Here is a 19944-nt window from a genome sequence, read left to right as displayed (position 1 = left end):
TAAAAAAAACACTCAGGGACTACCAAGGAAGGAGGAAGGAACATGCGGTCTTTTCACCAGTTTGAGACTACCAGCACTAAGAGGGTACTGCTAAATGCTTGCTGCCTTCTTAGGCTTCTCTGCCTCCAGCACAACAGGATAACAGACTACACAGAGCTGCCATCTTCTTACTTTGTCTTGTAAGCCAATGTAATAGGAGCCTTACTGGACACATCACCTTTCACTCCTCACTGGTAAGTTTTTTGTGAATTTAGTTGACAACTCCTGACAAGATCACTAGTCACTATTATGACAGGGGCAGAAGGATGAGTAATAATGGATTTCAGCATTTGATTAACTATTCTAGAGTTATCTGCAAGCAAATAGTTACTCTGAAGCAGATGTGAGGTGTCACTCCTCTCTCATTATGGCAAGACTGCAAATTACTTTGCATTAAATTACCTGTCTCTCCACATGAGAAACCTAATGTCACATCTTCTGTTTTCCCTATCCTTACATAGAACATACCTCAGGCTCTTCAACCCTAACCACTCCATCCACTCTCCTTGTCCCATGAAGCTCAGGACCAATACATATTTTTTAAAAACAAAAAATATATTAAAAATATTTTTATATAAAGCATACACACAGGATAAAAAAGAAAGTGAGAAGATGTATGCCTATGGAAACATTATCTACAATGCCGTTGTCCTACTGTCCAAGCAATGAGGAACAGATTTATTCATATTTTAATTCAGATTATTTTTAGAAATATTATAATCTATTAAGTACTTTGCAACAAAAGAAGGACAGCCTGGTCTGAACAGTCTAACGAAGATAAATGGGAGAAGGAAGTATCTGAAGAAACTTGTGAACAACAGTTACTTGCAAGAGAAGGATTTTCCTCACCAAAACTCTGAAAACTCTTTGTCCCTCAACACAAGGTTAAAAGAAATGAAGATAAAAGTCCTGCATCAATTTGGATTTCAACTAATTCTTTGGTTAGTGGGCATATTTATCTAGTTTTTTAGATGACTGGTGTTATTTCCAGGTTCTCTTCATAAGCTGATGAATAATTGATGAATATGCATGAGAGACAAGTGCTTAAGGTTGAAGAAATGACTTTTACAGAAGATGGCCAGAAATGAGGAAACTCTGGATCGGCACCAACATGACTAACTTAACTAGTTCACTAATGTCTTCCTTTAGAAGATTAATTAGTCAACCTGACTGAAGCATGAATTGTGGGTAAAAAGAAACACTATTCTTCTTACACAAATAAATTAAAAAGCAGCTCAGCGGAAGGCAAATGTAAGGATATTTTCACAGAGTTATAGCAATATTGACTTCCCCTGTTTCACCTTCCTGGTTGAGGTTCTCCCATCCATCACAAATAGGAGAACAAAATGGGCTTCTCTTTCTATCTACAGGTGAATCTATACCTGTTCTTTTTATTTCAGATGGATTCAAAGCTAATTACAGCTTTTACTCTCTTGGAAATGTGTGCTATTACCACTGCAATTATTCAGTTCCTCTGTATTGCCTTTTGATTCACCTCATTAGCCAACCTCTAATTTTACTTAACCAGGCCACAATGTTTAGCTTCTTGTCCTTGTCTCCACCCTCTCCTCATCCTCCATGTCCCTCTATGTCTACCTTCTTTCTTCTACACTCCTGCTTCTTTTTATAAAATTACAGTAGTCCAGCATCCAATAACACTACTAAAAAAACCCCACCAAACTCAAAAACCTCCAAAAAGTAAACATCATGAAAACACCACAGTCTAGGATAATATCGTAAAACTAACTGAAGTAAATATAGATACAGCAAAAGAAAAGATCTTTGGACACTCAAAAGTTATTAAAACATTGCTAGGACTTCCTCTGCTCTGTGCTGACTGGCTCTGAAGTAATTCACTCTTCCTTCTCTTATGTGTTAGCTTCAGTTTCACTGCATACCCACACTTCTAAGTGTCTTTTCTATGGTTGTATCCCCTTCACACTTTTTCTCTTCAGAATCTCTTTTCATCACAAATTCTTGTCATCTAGCTCTACCATCTTTCAGCAGAACTTAATTCCTCTACAGCCCTACAGAAATGAACAAAATGGGAACAAGATTATTTGGTCTCATAATTTGTCTAGTAAGTTCTGGTCCTTTCCCCATCTTCTTTCTGAATATTTATCTATTCAGGACAGGGACTAACGACTATTTTGAGTTTCTACAGTGTTCAGTATAATAAATGACTGCGAGTGTTTGTCCTTGTGCACTACCAAGGCAGCCATCAGCAACAATAACAACAAGTATCTTGCCAATCATTATGTATAAATGCACCCATTTTCTTTCTAACCTTACTCATTTTAACTCACCTAAAAAATCAAAGCCTTTGCCCAGTCTCACTTTGCTCCATGGGATGTGACACACTTTTGGTGATGGGAGAGCAAAGTAATGGTAGACTAATTATGAACACATCATTATTCTTCCTAAAATGCATTTATGAAAACTAATATAAATAGGCTACTGAACACTTCCCCAGCCCAAAGATTTTTTTGAGTAAGGGTATGCAAAATGTTACTTTCTTGTTACAATGATGGAGCACTGATACAGATGTATCCAGCAGCAACACTCCATTTTCAGAAAAGATCTGTATTCATGATTATATCTGCAACTGTACTATTGAATGACTACCAGAAAATGGTAGCTATGCAGTCTACACCTAAAACGGAAATCAGCACTGCTCTAGTGAAAGGAATGATAAAAATCTTTGGTAGATAAAGAATCCTTATAGAACATATAAAAAACATGAATATTTGGTTTCAGTAGCTACTGAACATTTTACAGAAAACAGGAAAGGCCTTCAAACATAGTTATGCCTTATTTTTCTCAAAACGTCTACAACTGTTCTTAATGGAACTCTTATAAGCTACTAGTTATCTCTACTTACTCAGCCACTGTGCCTCTGTAGCATAATGAAATTCTTGTATGAGGATAGTACATCCTACTAATGGAAGTATTATAAACACAGATGGTTATCAAGGCTACAGATTGCCGAACACCAGGGCCCATTTTCTAGCTGGTATCATACAGTATTTAGACCCAACAAATCTGGGGCACAAATAGCTTTGTAGGAAGCATACTCCAGTGTTCTGCAGAAGTCTTTACTGTTCAAATCGTAGCAAGTGAGGGATAGGGAAAAGAGAGGGAAAGGAGTCTCTACCCCATTCTCATGAATAACTGATTTTATTTTTTTTTAAATTAATTGCTAAAATCTTTTAAAGAACATTCAAGTGGTTTTGGCTTTACATAGTAAGGGTACAGTCTAGGAGGAAAAAAAAAGTCTTAATTCCAGTGATAATATCAATCCATTTTTACATATTACTGTACATGCTTACTAATTTTCTTGTAAGTTTCTTAAACCTCACTTTCACAGACATCACAAGCATTTTATACTACTTTAATTTCAATCTGTTTACCTTAATATTTTCTTTATGCTTATCATGTGTATATATCTACTCTGATGTATTTTCATAATAGATATCCAGTGCTTATAACACTATTATACACAACATTTTTGTAATTTATCATTTAGGCTCAAATACCTTCTTCAAATGTTTGTCAGTACAGCAAATCAGGACATTTTATACTATGGGAAAATAAAAATAAAAAAGCGACAGCTTCCCTATGGTAAATACAATCTGTAGGTGTAGTATTCTTAATATTGAAAATTGAAATCTTCAATATAGCACAAATTTACATTTCAGTAAATCTCCATAATTTTGAAAAAGACTCAAAAATTAGGTTGAAAATGGAAACTAACAGGAGCACACTAGCAGAATGTAACACTCCTAAATCTCATCATAATATGATATGAAAGGTCAAAGGCCCAGCAATGCTATTTTTCATTATTTTAATAAACAAACTCAAGAAAAAAAAACAAACACCTTATGTTTCTATTGCACGGTAAAACCAAAAAATTCCAGAGCAGGGAAATAATCCAATGCAAGCTGAAAAGGAGACTGAAATATTATTTTTCTCTTCAACCAAAACTGAATAAGAAGATTTTAGAATATTGTGCAATCTTTGTCAAACCTGACAGCAAATAAATGAAATTAAAAATATGGGTTTTATATTATATATTTTCTTCTTTTTTTTTTTTTTTTTTTTTTCCTAAAACATGAGCTGAATCATAAATATTATTTCAAGTTTTCCTTAGCATTAGAACTGGAAGAGAATATTTTCAGCTACAACTTCATCTGAGCCAGAATTAAAAGCTTTCTCACTTGACACCCCATGCAAAGGTAAGGATTTAACAGAAGCTACACCCCAAATGTTTCATCTGACCTACAGACATGCTCTGAGAAAACTTCATCCAGACTTCAATAGGATGACTCAGAATTACAGTGTAAGCAAGACTATCTACTTTTTTCAAACCAGGAGGTTCAAGGTGTAATTTTTTTAATTTAAAAGTGAATTTAGAAAAGCAGCTTTTTAAGATGATAAACATTCAGTTTGCATAATGAAATTAAATTATCATTGCTCATCCAGTATTCAACTTTGTAGACTGCATCTTAAAAAAAAAGCTACCTTTAGGTTTTTTATGTGCTTATTTTTATTTATATGCTTATTTTATGCAACCTCTTTTTACATGAACCAACAGATTACTAACTGCCATTTTCAGCATCTGCCATGTGCAGTCCTTTTCACCTGTACGCCAAAAGCTACTTCATGTAGTTCATTCATAGCATTACATAGCCTAAATTACTCCATGAAAGGCTTATCTATATGAAAAGCTAGAAAAAGTGAGAATTTCATGAATTAACTCTGATGTTTCACCAGAACAGACAAAAACACACAAAACAAAGGAGAAAGAAATAACTGTCTGAATGAAATATGACTTCAAAAACAAACTATTTTGAATGTGGAAGAGTAAGAAGTGTGGGTAGGGATCTAGCATTACTGTGGCAGGGATAAGGAGGTGAAGGTCACATCCCTAGAGAAAACAGTTTCATGAACCCCACAGTTGAAAGAGCGTTTTTTTCTGATTTTGGTTTCTGGTTTTCATCCAAATTCATCCAGAACATTAGATCCAGAAGTGATCTAAGGTTTCATAGGTGTGCATACATATTAATGTTTTTCGTATAAAACTCTCTATTCCAAATAAAAGCCTGCAGTAGATTGTTTCTTTACAGTGAAAAGTACACTATTTAAAGTAATCATCAAAAAGTTAATAAATGGAAATCATCAATACAAAGAACTTCAGTATTCAAATTATTTTATACATGAATCCAAACCTCTTCTCCAAATTTCTTTCTTACAGGAAGCTTGTCACTGCGTTGATGCCATCAGGTTTTTTTATTACATCTATCTATCCAAAAGAGTACTGATCCAGTAAATTCAAATTCAAGGAAACAGGTTCATTAGCTTCAATAGCATTCTTAATTTGACTAAGAGGTTGAAGTATGTGAACCTTAAATTATAAGAATCTCAAGATAGGAATCATGTCTCTCTGTCTGAGTAGGCTTTTTTATTAATTCTATAATAGGATCTAAACTTCTGTTCATGTTCCAGATACAGTCATCAACATCTGAAAGAGAAGCAAAAACTACTTCAAGTACAGAAACCTTTCCATAATCTTTGTTTGCACACTGGACACAATGTCATTTTAGAATTTCCTACACAAAGAACTGGCACCACTTAATTCATAATAAATTAGTTTAGCCATTGTAATAGATGGATGGCCTCTTACACTGGTTTAAACCTGACTTGAGTCCTCTGGCTTGTCCTGGAAACTACACTCATGGGTATAATTAACAGCTTAGGACACTTACAACTGATAGGTTACTTTGTACAGTAGTGTCCAGTTTCTCTCGTTTTTACTTGCAAAGTTGTCTTCAACCAGGCAAGTAATTATGTAGCACAAGCACTAATTGTTGGGGAAGTTTTGTGTTTGGGCCTTTCAGCTTCTAATTTATTCACTCTAATGCCACATAATAATAGTAATATAAAATGATTTTATATTTACCATATATTTATAAGTAAAATTATTTTTATATTTGTATAATTTAATATAGAGATAAATCTGAAAAACACCATACAATTACCACAAAATAAATCTCATGCTGTGTAAAGTACCTACAGAATTGAAGGCAGCATGATACCCAGCATATGATACCCAGCATACACATTTTGTTTCTATACACATAAACCAAAGGGTTCTATAAGGTGCAAAGAGGTTCAAAACTAGCCGGACTCTATGTTACCCATAGGAATACAACAAAATGTGCTATATCAGTACCTGATGCTGCCAACTAATGCAGATAATGCAGTTCATATCACTGGTAAAGGAAGCTAGCAACAACACAGCACTTTTTAGTGTATGATGGTGAAAAATAATTAAATCTGATTTGAATCAAAATGAATAAAGGTTAGGTACTTAAAATTTTCATACAGACTGAGACTTCCACTTCTAAGGTCTGACAAATGCAAAATTGCAAAACTCAGTTCTTTTGCATAAAGAGTCTAAGAATTGCCTTTCAGGAAATCTGGCACTAAGGGTCTAGTGGCATTTTCCTAACAGTGAAGACCTACTCCACTATTCTAAACCCAGATCTCCTCCTGCCCCAAAATTGTGAGGCTAGTATACTTTGGCAGTTTATCTGCCTGTTGCCCACCACTTCAATAGAGAGCTGCTGACATTCAAACTGAAATTACTAACCAAGCTGTCTGCATTTGAAAATCTGAACTTCAGATAGACTGTACAAAAATACAGATCAAGAGACAAACATCTATAGCAGATTTTGAGCTCCTCTGAGATGAAAGGCACAGAGAAAACCTTGATATTATCAACTAAAACATGGTACACCCATGATCCAGTTTCACAGAGTCATATCACATTAAAATCGGGCTCCAGCCACTTTGTGGGAAGCATTACTAGTCTTACCGAGGAAGCTTAAACTCCAGCTGGGCACAAGTTACTGATGCTCTTCAGGCAGGCAACAGGCCTTTCTAGAGGAACCCCATCAGGTATCATCCCACGTGACCACACAGTAAAACAGGGAGGACATGTCAGTGCATGTAAACAGTTGACTCTGAGTCTGGCTCTTATACAGGACAGGCAGGGCTATGCTGGGATTTACACTCAGTGCTCCAGCCTTCTTTTCCACACTCCAAATTGGCATTGCCCTTGGCTTTATACCTGTGTATAATTATTAGACTTCCAAAACTTATGTCAAAATTGAAGTGTTTTGACCTAAAGCTGTTAAAGAAAGAATGTAAATACTAAGCCTAGGGTAACTACATACTTTAAAAAAGCTCGTCAGAATTGGTCAATATTCTTAGCATACACTAAGTGTTTTATGCTTAGCAAAATTAAAAATTCAGTAATGCATGCAAAGCTGAAGCCTGAAGTTTAAAATATGCTTGCTGGTCTATGCAGAAGACATTCATGTTACCAAAGAGAGCCTGTTCTTAAAATCTTAATTTGTATTACATATACCCCCACTAGTAAGCTTCAAAAATGTATAAAAAAAAAAGCTGATTATTCTCAAGGTCAGGAGGACTGAGTCTTCCTGCTGTGTAGGACTGTTAAAAGAGATGTGTAAAATCTAAACAGGAAAACAGTAATAAAGGAAAACATTAAAAATTATAATTGGATAGAAAACAGGTGATTTTTTCCATTGGCTGTTGTTGTTGTAATGCCAGTACTAGTCGGTGCATCAAAACATCCTATTACAACTGAAGAAAAAAGAATTCATGGACTTTTCCTTCTTTTTTTTTTGAAAATTCAAACTCAAATCAGTTGTATTCTTTATCGGAAACACCAAAAAAAATCAATTTTTTTTTTACCCCAAATAAGAATTTTGTTCTCCATTGTGATTCACAGTCTAGACTGCTACTTGTTCTCTTTGTTGAGGCGAGGAACTTCTAGCCTTCAGGCTGACATCATTCCATACTGCTCTGGCCCATCCTCTCCAACCTCTTTGTTTTTTGCTCTTCCCTCTTCCAGCTCTTTCCAAACACTCTATATCAAGTAGCTGTGGATCGCTATGTCTCTTCTTGCCTCTGCTGTGTTCCACACTAGCAGTGTCTTCCCTGAAACCCCACCTTTTCATTTTGAGAATGCACCAGTTCAGCAATACTGCCCCACAGCTCTGACTGCTTCCCTTCTGTTCATTCTGTGGTCCACATCTTCCCCTCCACAAGTCACTGAATCAGCGAATATTAGTGGGGAGCTACGTGGGAACGCTGTGTGTGGGTTGGAGGAGATTTACATTGTGCAGGGCAATGGAGAGAGTCTGGACATGGGTCTGTGCTGAGTGCCCTGGTGATATATGCAATAGCTGCTTAGTGCAGTGTCAGAGAGGCAGAGGAACACCACTGCTGTAGCATAAAGGTACTGAACAAAGAGGACTATGACGTGCAGTAAAGGCACTTGGCACAAAGTTTGGAAAGTCAGTGTGTAACATATGATACAGGGAAATAATGGATACCTTTGGAGTATAATATGGAGTATAGGGGAGAAGACTGGACGCCTCCTAGTTACCACATAGCCCATCAAAGGCATTGTCCAATTCTGCTTAACCATCAGTGTTAAAAAAAATTCTTTATTGATTGCTGCGGACGGAAGAGGTTTGGGGAAGGAAGTTGGAATTAATTGGCTGGAAGGTGAGCCTGACTCAGGGAGGTTGGTAACTGCCAGCTTAATTTATTTCTTTATGTAAGATGAATTTACCATGGGAGCTCACAGAATGTACAATAAACAGAAGGTACTGTTTGTAGCTTTAGAAAATATGGAAAGGACAAGAAATTCCTACCACCTTCAGGCTTACCTGAGTTTTGTATTGTATCTCTTTATTTCATGTATTCTGCTCCTTTTTTGTATGTGCCACTCTCCCTCTAAAGGAGAGTCTGTTTCACAGTAAATCACTGTTTCACATCAAATCAAAGTCATGTTTGCTTTCACAGTATCACCTTTTCTTTTTTTTTTGCTGATTACAGCCTGGCTCTTATATCCTCTCACTCCTCCCCTTTAAGAAGAGGCAATTCTTTCCTTCACCCCTTTTTATTTCTCTCCTACCTAATCCTTGGGGTCCCACCTTGACTAGTTATATGTGCTCTTCCTTCACATTCAGTTAGGATTAACCTTGCCCTCTCAAAAGGGATGGACAAGGGTAGAGGTCCTCTGTGTATGCCCTCCTAGGAAGGATGCTAGAGGAAAGACTGAAACTCTGAAAGAAAGACTCTGAAACAAATGGATGGAAATTTCACTTTCCCACTTCCACCTCATCTAAGAGTACAAAGAAGTTTGGAGGGTTGTCCTTCTTATCCTGCTCCCCACAATCTGGATAATTAACAAAAGGAAGCATCTACATATCCTTATTTCCTTGTATAGCTGTACAAACGAGGACTCAGTCTGTCATTAGACTGCTAAGTGCTTTCAGTCTAGGACTCTATGAAACTTGCTTATGAAGCACCTTGTATGCCTATGATATCGCAGAAATAATACAACAGTAAGACATAAGCAAACCAAGTTATGCAAATAAAGTGTACAGTCATACCTAAAGTTTATTTATGATATGAAAACACCAGCTTTAATGCCACAAACTTTTTTTCCTCCTGTAGTATGACCTCAACCCTTAACAGCAGGGGAAACCCAACTCCTCTGATCACCTTACATAGGTAGCTTTCTAAGGTTGTATATTCAAAGAGGGTATTTTCTCTGAATCAGCCCTGTGCAGAGTATTCTGAAAGAGGCACACAAAAATGCATGCCATTAACTACTCTGTTCCAGGTGCTGGATGTAGTAGTGCTGTTAATGTTGTCACTAGCTATCAACTTTAACACTTTTTAGGACTCTTCTGACACATCATCTATCATCACAGATATTAAATTTAAGGTAAGTTAAAAATAAAGTGGTATGTAGCTTTAAAATGGTATTTCTAACCATACTATAATCACTCTTGATTCACTTCTATGAAACATATTGTTTCTCTGTTTATAGTTCTCTGTGCTTAATGATTATTTAGGGTGGGCGGTCAGGGGGAAAGTACTCCTTGACCATTCTGCTTTCACATAGTTCCCAAAGAGACATTTAGCTATAGTTTTATCTCACCCATTGATGGTAGGGGCATTTACAAAGGATTATCTCTCTATATTCTCTTGCACTCACTGGAGATAAACATGTTGCCCTGACAGAAGCCCACCTTCACATATGAACAGCTTTGAATGTTTCTCTTTCCCCTCCTCTTCCGGGGATAACTGGAACATAGCATGACAAGCAGGGGGGTAATATAAACATGTTACATTTTTTCCTTAAACTGCCTCTAATCAGTGAAGACAGTGGCTTTTCCAGAAGGCAATCTGAGCAGCTGATGGCGTGAAGTGTTTACACACATTACATTCAAGCAGAAAACCTACACTGCTAGTCATCCTATGTTCTCTTTAATTCCATGAGAGAAAAAGAGCGAAGCTTTCAGAAGGCAACTCCAATATTGACACTGTGTGACATCTGCCATGCCCATCTCCTATCACTGTCTGTAGATGGAGCTTACAGTTACCAAACTCCTGAATTAAGGAACGTCACATTGACCTATTGCCTGAAGTTAGCTAATGAATCAGACTGCTGTGGCTGTTGGTAGTGCTCTGCCGCAAGATATTAAGCACAGAAAACTCTATCCAGTGATGCAGTGCATACTTATGCTAATGCATAATATGTTCCCTAGTATTTTGTTCAGTTCAATTTAAAATGTCTGTAGTAATTAGGCTTCTAGCCACTCCCTCAGAAAAATGTTCCACAATCTAATGTCACATAAACTCCAACCATTTTTCTCTGCTGAAATGGCCATCAGAGCACGTAGATGAAAGAGGATTAGACTGCATGGGTGACTGCTTAGGAGCGTCAAGGAACTAAAGGAAACGAAGCTGTTAGCATTGATGAACTAATGCGTCCAATGAAACACCGGGAGGCTGAAGGTGGTGTCTTTCAGATGAAATGTGAAAGCAAGGCACGAAGCATTAGAGGCAATTAAAGTTCTCTCAGCACTCTTTGCAACCGTACCAGTGTTAACCCCTGGTTCCTGGCCACCTGCCAAATCACATAATTAAATTCTGCTTTCCTAAATATTTCCCTGCCCTATCATTTAGAAAGACAGCCATCTCTTAAACTGAAATGGCGTACTGATGCCAGGTTTAACCACAAAGGAGGATGCTTACGTGAGTGAAAAGTAATTCCAGTTTGGTCACTTTGTTACAGGTACAAGGCTTAGAAAAGTATTTTATCTTCAATTACATTTTATTCACACTCATCCCAGATCTATTTCCCTTATATGTCCAAAGTGTTTCCTCTCAATCTGTGGTGTATAATCCTTCAGAATCTTGCAGAAAATAATCTGCCAATATGTTACATAATTATTTAAACTTAATTCCTCTACATCCCTGATTTGTTACTCCATAAACATTCTTAGACTATGGAGGGAGATTTATAGATCTACTTGCCATTGCAGTTGATCTCTACCAAAAAAATAAAGAAAAGGTACTTGGCCTGAGGCCCCATAAACCCATACTGGGCCTGACTTTCAAGCTGTGATCAGTACTCACTCTCTGCTACCTGACTTATGCAAAATCCTGGTCTACATCTATATCCCACATCTAGTCATAGAATCATAGAATATCTCAAGTTGGAAGGGACCCGTAAGGATCACTGAGTCCAACTCCCTGCTCCTCTCAGGACTACCTAAAAATAAACCACATAACTAAGAGTGTTGTCCAGACTCTCCTTAAATTCTGACAGGCTTGGTGCCATGACCAATGGGAACCTGTTCCAGTGACTGACCACCCTCCCTTTTCCTAATGTCCAACCTGAACTTCCCTGATGCAGCTTCGTTCCATTTCCTCGTGTCCTATCGCAGGTCACCAGAGAGGAGACCAGCACCTCCCCCTCCGCTGCCCCCCGTGAGGAGGTTGCAGACTGCCATGAGGTCACCCCTCAGCCTTCTCTTCTCCAGGCTGAACAAGCCAAGTGACCTCAGCTGCTCCTAGCAAGTCTTGCCCTTGAGACCTTTCACCTTCTTGGTCGCCCTCCTCTGGACACACTCTGATAGTTTGATGTCCTTCTTACATTGAGGTGCCCACAACTGCACTCAGTACTTGAGGTGGGGCCGCAATCATTTGAGTTTAGGTACCAAACATTTCCTAACACCATAAAGCCCTTAACTATTGGTCTTGATGAAAATAGTCCTTTAGGGTAGTTATTGATCTGCTTGTTCCCGTCCTAAGCAGGGTTTGTTTCTTTTTCATGGGTTGGTTGCTTTTTTGGTTATTCCTGTTGGGGATTCCCAGTCAGGAGGGGAAACCCAACTTATCTCCCTGTATTTCTTAGAGACACATCAGTGTTGCCATTGATGCTGCAGCTACTGATATGTTTGTTTGCTCACTTTCTGTCTTGGGGTTGAACAGTGGCATTTCCTCCCCAGCAACACTTCAATCTTTAACTGTCACTTGACATTCATTACCAAAAGAGAACAAACATATTTTATTGGAGCATGTTTATAAGATTTTACCAAGCTTGTGATATTATTTAGGTAAGAACTATTACTCAGCTTGATTTGGAATGTCAGATGTTGTCCTTAACAGCTTGGAGCAGGAAGCAAAGCAACTGGAGTGAAACTCAACTTCCCGTGCATTTCTAAATGAAAAGTGACGAACAAGGTGGAAAATGTCATAATGTCCCAGTACCATGCATTGAAAGGGGAAGATCATGAGTCACAGAAACAATTTCACTTCTATTGTCAGTAACTGGGAAAATCTAAAGTTCTGATGGAGTTCTCTAGAGACAGCTACATGAAAATAAAGTGTTGTATATGCTTTGGTGCATCTGTAACTACAGGTGCAATTGTGACTGCATATATGGGAGTTGGGGTGACAAAAGGGAGAAAGGAATTACTATTTCTTCAAGTCATGTTGAAAATTAAGTTGTATGCATATGGTGCTAGCAGAAGCATAGTTGCTGTCCTTCCCCCACTGCCTATGCAAAGAAATATAGTTAAGGGTACATTTTTTTATTCTAGGTAAGAGTAAATAGAAATTATTAATATTCTAAGGTACAGCATAAGATGACTACCCAATGGTTGTTTCATAATTGAGCATATACAGTGTTTAGAAAACCTCAGATACATCATAACAAAAAAACCACTAAAAGACTGTGAAGGCTCCAGGAGGTATACTAAAACTTAAAATAAGGATATATAGGCAACAACCAAAATATTATTCATTCTGTTCCTTGAAAGCTATTCCAATGTTGCAGTGCATTACTACATCCTACCAGCAACATATGCAGCATTAAATATGACCACTGGTTAACAAGTTCTAAGATTGTTTAAGAGCCCTGATTAGAAACAAAACTGCTTTATTCTTTGGAAATTAAACTCATGACCACAGTCAGAATATTTCCAGGCAAATATTAAACCATCATATATACCTTCCTTTACTATTCCATGTGGCTCTCACTCAGTAGTAATATTAAGTACTCACAAATTAGGGATTTAATTTTCAGGAGTGCTAGACATCTCCTAGACAGAAGGTCTTCCGTACACACTGGCCACTCAATGAGTTTAACTGTTTAGTGTACTTGAATCTTCAAAAATGTAAGAAAGTTCTAAGCTTTTCTGTGATTCAGCAACTGTAATGTTAGTATTGACAGTGGGGTTTGATACCCAGGCTCTCTATGAAAATAGAGAAAGAAAAACCAGAAAATGGATGATATTGTCTTTCAGACCCAAGGGAACCAGCAGAATTTTATTAGGATAATTTTTTCCAAAATGTTCATTAGAAGCAAAATATGCTCCAGTTCAAAGTACTTGTCACCCTTTCCAATATCTCAAGAAGACTAGAAAGGCAAACTAGATATATGTTCTAACCTGTTTAACTTCATAACTACCTAGCAGAAAAGCTAACTGTTTTGCTACCACCATTATGTAATTGATACCATTTGCCCAGGGTCAAACAGAACCATAAAATCATAGAATGATTTCGATTGGAAAGGACCTTTAGAGATCATCTAGTCCAAACCCCCTGCCATGGGCAGGGACATCTTTCACTAGATCAGGTGCCTCAGAGCCCCGTCCAGCTTGGATGCTTCCAGGGATGGGGCATCCACAACTTCTCCATTGCTCATGGAACAACCTGTTCCACCACACTTGTCTCAGCACCCTCATCGTAAAAGATTTCTTCCTTATGTCCAATCTAAATCTGCCCTCTTTTAGTTTAAAAACATTGCCCATTCTCCTGTCACTACAGGTCTTGGTAATTTTTTTTCTCTCTTTCTTATAAGCCCCCTTTATATATTGAAAGGCTGTAATAAGGTCTTGCTGGAGCCTTCTCCAGGATGAACAATCCCAACTCTCCCAGTCTTTCTTCACAGAAGAGGTATTCCAGCTCTCTAATCACTTTTATGGCCAAATAGTCCCACTCTCCTCCTAGACTTCAACCTTCCACACTATACGGTACACCGCTTCTGGTCCAGCAAAATGTCAACATAGTATTATTCAGTCTCCTTTTAATTTCATATCCATCCTGCTTTGCCTTTTAGTTTTACTTGTTTTAAATATGACATAACTTAACTGCAACAAAGTTAAATGTATAATATTTACAGTGAGGAAACATTTGTAAATATTGGAATAAAACGAGGATAAAATAATATAAATACCACATTAACAAAATAAATGTAAAACCTAAAATTCCCATTTCTGAAAATCATTATAGTCCTCTTTTTTTCTTTATTTTCTTTTTTTTTTTCTTTTCTAGTTTTTTTCTTCCCCCCCCTCCGCACCCCCAAGTATGGATAAGGTACTTTAGAATGATGAAGCTCTCCAGGTATTAGGCAGTTTTGTTTCAAGTGCATGACCTAGGATTCTATTAATGATCAGTTCTGACCCCTACACCTCCCCATAGACTCCTAGAGATAATGAGATGAACAGGGAATTATTGATTGAAACTAAAGTGGCTTCCTTGTGGATCCTGATTTTCTGTGTTAAACAAAAATCAATCAATGCCAGCTGAAAACCATGTTAATCATAATGTATGAGCAAATTATATCAACTAGGCTTCTATAGAAAAAAATATTGTTACAATACTTGCAAAAGAATTAAAAATTTATTAAAACTTTTAAAAGTATTAAAAAAAAAAAAAAAAAAAAAAGAAAGAATACTTTGATTTACAACATAAATTGTCTGAACACTTTGAATTCAGCTACTTGAGCTCCAGCTATTACGAATACTGGATATCAGAGTCAATGTCCTGGGATTTCTCATAGCATTTTGTGGACATAAAAGTAACCACAACTCAAATCCAGAGCATGAGAATCTTGTAATCACACAATTCAGGTAAGCAAATTAAAGATTGCCATCCTAATTTTCTCAAGCAATTAAACCACTTCTCTGATACCACTTTTCCTCTCATCAACTGTTTCTATTTTCTGGAGAAAATTGCTCTTTATTTTTGAGCTATAAATATATATTGGACAGAATTACTGGAATCTATTGAACATTTAAATGTTCATCATACTCTTCTCAGGTTAATATACATGTATTCTATGAAATGCTTTGGAATAACAAATTCTATTTTCAGATAGATACAATTCTTGTGAAATAATGCAAACCATGGGTGCACATGTACACACACTGTTATCAAAGACTTTTTATCACTTGCTTTAAAACAAGTTTAAAATAGCAAAGGTACTGGACAAAAATAGAAAATAATTGCTATCTTCCAATCTCTCACAGGCTCCAGCTTAAAAAAATGATGAAGCTTGACTGACACACAGGGAAATTACTCTGGTGAAAAACCAGTTGCTATGCTAAAATATAATCTCTTATCTAAGTAATGCAACTGAGGTCATTGTTACAGAATTTGATCTCAAAAAAGAGACTAGGGAATGCTAGTTGTAAATAATAATAATGATAATACAGCTAAAAGTGCAGGCAAACTACTGTCATAGTATCACAAAACCTCCATTCATGAATATAAAATTACATCACAACCAAGGATACCAAATACATATTATGACTCTGTGGGTCTAGGAATGAAGCAATCAGCATTAAATCAAGCTTGAAATCAGGGTGAATATTGATGCCATTTTTTCAGATTACGTTAGCAATCTGCCATACTTAAAGACTGCTAGAGAAAAATAAAGAGTAAATCAGCATTCTCCATCACAGGGAAACATTTCAAGAAATTCTCTGTTCTTCATGCTCTGCTCAGACCAAGCCCTAAACACTGCATTTTCATTTTTAAGAATTCCAGTTTTATCTATCTGACATATACTGTCTTTCATTTCTTAGGAAAAGACCTTAGCTGATGTAGCAGTGGAAAGCAGAGTGGATTTTGGTAATCAACTCAGGACTTACTCTAAGAGCTATGTTGACAAGTGCAATTTCAGAGAATGCTTGTGAGGTTTAAGAGCCCTTAAATTACTTACTCTTTTTGCTGCAATAATTGACACTTGCATTTCAGAGCTCCAGGAAACAGACAGCATAACTGAATATATTCTAAGGCACTTCTCTATTAAACAATGAACAAATGGTAGCCAGGTACATGATGCATTTTAAGGTTGTAAAAATTACCAGCTTTGGTACTGAATCTTCAAAACACTCTCATGCCAGAAGCTGTTACACAATCGTCAGCTAATGTTTTCTTGTTAGTAGGTTAGCAGGTCACACTTACTATGCCTGCTTCCTTCTCAAATGACTTTGCATTAATTATTAAAGGTCTAAGGTCTAATTCTGCTACCTTTATTTCAAAAATAATCTCATTAAAATCAAGACTATATAAAGAATAAAACTAAAAGAACCAAATCTTTGGAAGAAGACTGACATGAAAAAAACCCCACTGCCCAATGAGATTTTTTTCTTTCTGATAGCAGAAATGAAATCTCAAATAGCAATTACATTTTAACATCAGCTATAATGTAAATAGAGAAAATTTGCAAAAGCACACTGTATGTCCTATTTAAGAAAGCTCAGAGAAGAATTTATTTGTTTGTTCAGAAAATGGGATTCTTTATTGTAAAAATAACCAAAACAATTATGTTTGGTTGTTGCATACCTAAACCAGCAGTATTTGACTTATTATCAGAGATAAAACTAGCTTTTCTCAGACATAATTTTATGTAGAGTTCATGTTCTGTCCAGAAGAAAGCATTTAGTAGCTGTGTTTGAAAGACTTTATTCTAGGAATGAATATAAACAGTACGGAAAAAATCAGTGCTTATTCTTTAAACTATGAACCTGGTAGATCCACAGATGGATACTTGTTTAGTCCAATTTATCTGCTAACTTTATTTGCAAGCAGAAGATTAGAGACAAGATAAAGTGCTTGTTTATTCTTCCCTATATAATTGTGTTTATGGTATGTAAAACTATTTTTTTGAACTTCATTCATGAATAAAACCTACAGATCAAAGATTTGGCTTGTGCCTTTTTTTTCATTTGGGAACTTGATATACAGTTCTAGGTATCATTAACCTTTTTGAGCATTGATTAGAAAACATCCCTAACAGTGTCCAGGAAAGCAAAGTAGCATGTCCTACACATCATGCAGTTATCATTCTTAGCAAAGGGCTCAACATTCTAACTATAAAAAATTTCACAAAATATTAAAGAACTGTGTTATTAGATGTTATTAGAACTATGTAGAAAAGCTTTAAAAAATGAATTGTAATACTTGGGACACATGAGTTAATGGGAAGCTCTATTTTTCAGCTGATGAACTTCCCACTTATTTTTCAAATGTGGAGTATTACATAAAGAACCTTCCCTGATTACACAATATGTAACCAGAGATCCTGTCATCCAGTTCCCTATTTTCATAAAATGATGATCAAGCACATAGAAATCAAAAGCAGAACTTGAAATAGACTTTCTTTTTGAGTTCCCAATAAATAAATAAATACATACATACATACATACATAATATTTTCCAATATTAAATTACCTCAAACCTTCCATATTGGAAACTAAGCTAATGCAGCAATTGGAGGATTGACATACAGTCATGTCTTCTTACTGACACATACATTCTAGCTACAAGTCTCATCCCCACAGGTGTCTTAAGGCAAGGCAGAGAAACAGTGACTACCAGAGAGTTCTACATCTGATTTATCTTAGGCACTTAGGATGAGATAAATTACGCTGAGAAGGTGCCTTTTGGTCTCCGTTGGGTACAAAGGAAAACCAGAGTTACTGAGTTAGACCACTAACTTCGGATACCCAACCTACAGCAAATGAATCTCACCATAGGCCATAAATGACTGAGGAAAAATGGTGTTTAGTTCCCATCAGATGATGCAAAACTCGTATTTTCCCTTAGAACTTTGTTGGTTTAAAATGGGAAACATATGTTGAAACTTTTAATTGCTAACAAGTATTTTTGCTAAAGTTACAACTATAAATGACACAATAAAATCATTCCCTTCTTAAGCAATTATGTCTTATGATCTTACAATAAAACAGGAAAGAAAAGAATTACTGGATATAGTATCACGTTACGAAAGAGACAACTAAGAAACTGTCTTACAGCATACCAAAAACAGTGAAAGGAAAATGCAAAAATAGAATGTGCATGATGTTCTATATTTAGTTTTGTGGGTAGGCTCTGAAATCTCCTTTGAGCTGTCTTCTTTGATAATCACTGGTAAGACCAAATTCTGAGACAACTTTAGGGTGTTCTTAGCAATATTTTTATCTGAGGACTCAAACCAGCCAGTAATCAAAGCCAATCTGTGAATTTATTATCGTTCTATACATAAACATCTTCTTTTTACATTTGTTAACTGAGCCTACATCAAAACATACAATTTTGTAGCAACTATTTTCAATGTGTCTCTAATTTTATTTTTAATATGAATGCTTGCTAATAGCCTTGCACTGGCAGACCTGCCTTGAAGATTGTCCCACTGTTAACGTCTTATTTAGCTGTAACACAGAAATTCATTTGTCTCAAAAAATCATTTCAAAGTGAAATATTTTCATACCTCCATATATGTCAGCAGTTTTCCAGCTGCATGCTATCACTGCATCTGCAGTGAATCATACAGAATCAACATTTTAAGGAGAGCAGGAATGCTGGACATGTGAGGTATATTCAGATATTACATTTCAACTACAGTATCGGTGTTTTCAACATTACCATCACACAGGAGCAATCACATTAGCTTCCCAGGGCTAAAACATTGAGGCTCTTTTGCAGTGGTTTTTTAATGTTGTAAAGCATAAAAAAGTAGGGGAAAAAAGAATGCCATTTCACTGCTGATCCTATCATCACATGCAAAATACAACAGCACCGTGCTCTTAACATTGAACTGCATATCAAGCTAAAGCAAAAGTGAAAATTCAAATTAAAAAACTGTAACTGAAATATCTGTACTATTAGTTAGTAATACCCTTTTGGGGAATTTCAATGGTATTGCCATTGCTAGTTGGGATACATGAAAATTTCTTCTATAGAGCTTTTATTTTTTTACGAGACACTACCAGTTTACACCACTCTTGCATTGGCAGAAACAGACTGAATAGATCTTTGCTTCTTACCATCAACACAGGCTGGCCTTGCTCTTGTTGTACCGGCAATCTGTCCTTTTTTACATGCACAGCGAGCTGTTTGTCGGGCTATAGTCCTTCGGGGCTGACTGCTATCTCTGTCCAAAGTAACAATCTCACATGTACCTGCAGCCAGTTGACCTGGAAAAAGAACCAGCAACAGGTACCAGAGTCACTGAATGCACTACAGGCAATCTATTACAGCCAAAGAGAGTCACGGCCCTATGCCACAGCAGACACTCCACAAAAAATGGGCAGTCAGCTGATGGATATAATAAAACCGAGATGACATACAATTTTTCTTTGTGGTGGACATAAGAAAACCCTGCAAACTGGTTCTGTCGGAAAATGATTATTGTTCCATAAAAGCCAGAGAGCT

The 19944-nt window shown here is 36.6% G+C and overlaps 1 protein-coding gene across 6 annotated transcripts in view; it reads right to left on the bottom strand.

Moving 5' to 3' along the window:
* The window catches only part of TAFA5 (TAFA chemokine like family member 5), a 436718-nt gene that overhangs the window by 181710 nt on the left and 235064 nt on the right, over positions 1-19944 (bottom strand). For all 6 annotated transcript variants that reach the window (XR_007507670.1, XR_007507671.1, XR_007507672.1 and 3 more), the window contains one exon: positions 19557-19706. Coding sequence is in view for 1 of the 6 variants with exons in the window: in XM_049814130.1 (XP_049670087.1) it covers positions 19557-19706 (150 nt within the window). In the remaining 5 variants the exon portion in view is untranslated. The remainder of the gene's footprint in view (positions 1-19556; positions 19707-19944) is intronic.

The sequence above is a fragment of the Accipiter gentilis genome, chromosome 11 (genome assembly GCF_929443795.1).
Source record: "Accipiter gentilis chromosome 11, bAccGen1.1, whole genome shotgun sequence".
Lineage (NCBI taxonomy): Eukaryota > Metazoa > Chordata > Aves > Accipitriformes > Accipitridae > Astur > Astur gentilis.
The sequence above is the reverse complement of the archived record's forward strand: the minus strand, read 5'-3'. Positions and strand labels throughout refer to the sequence as shown.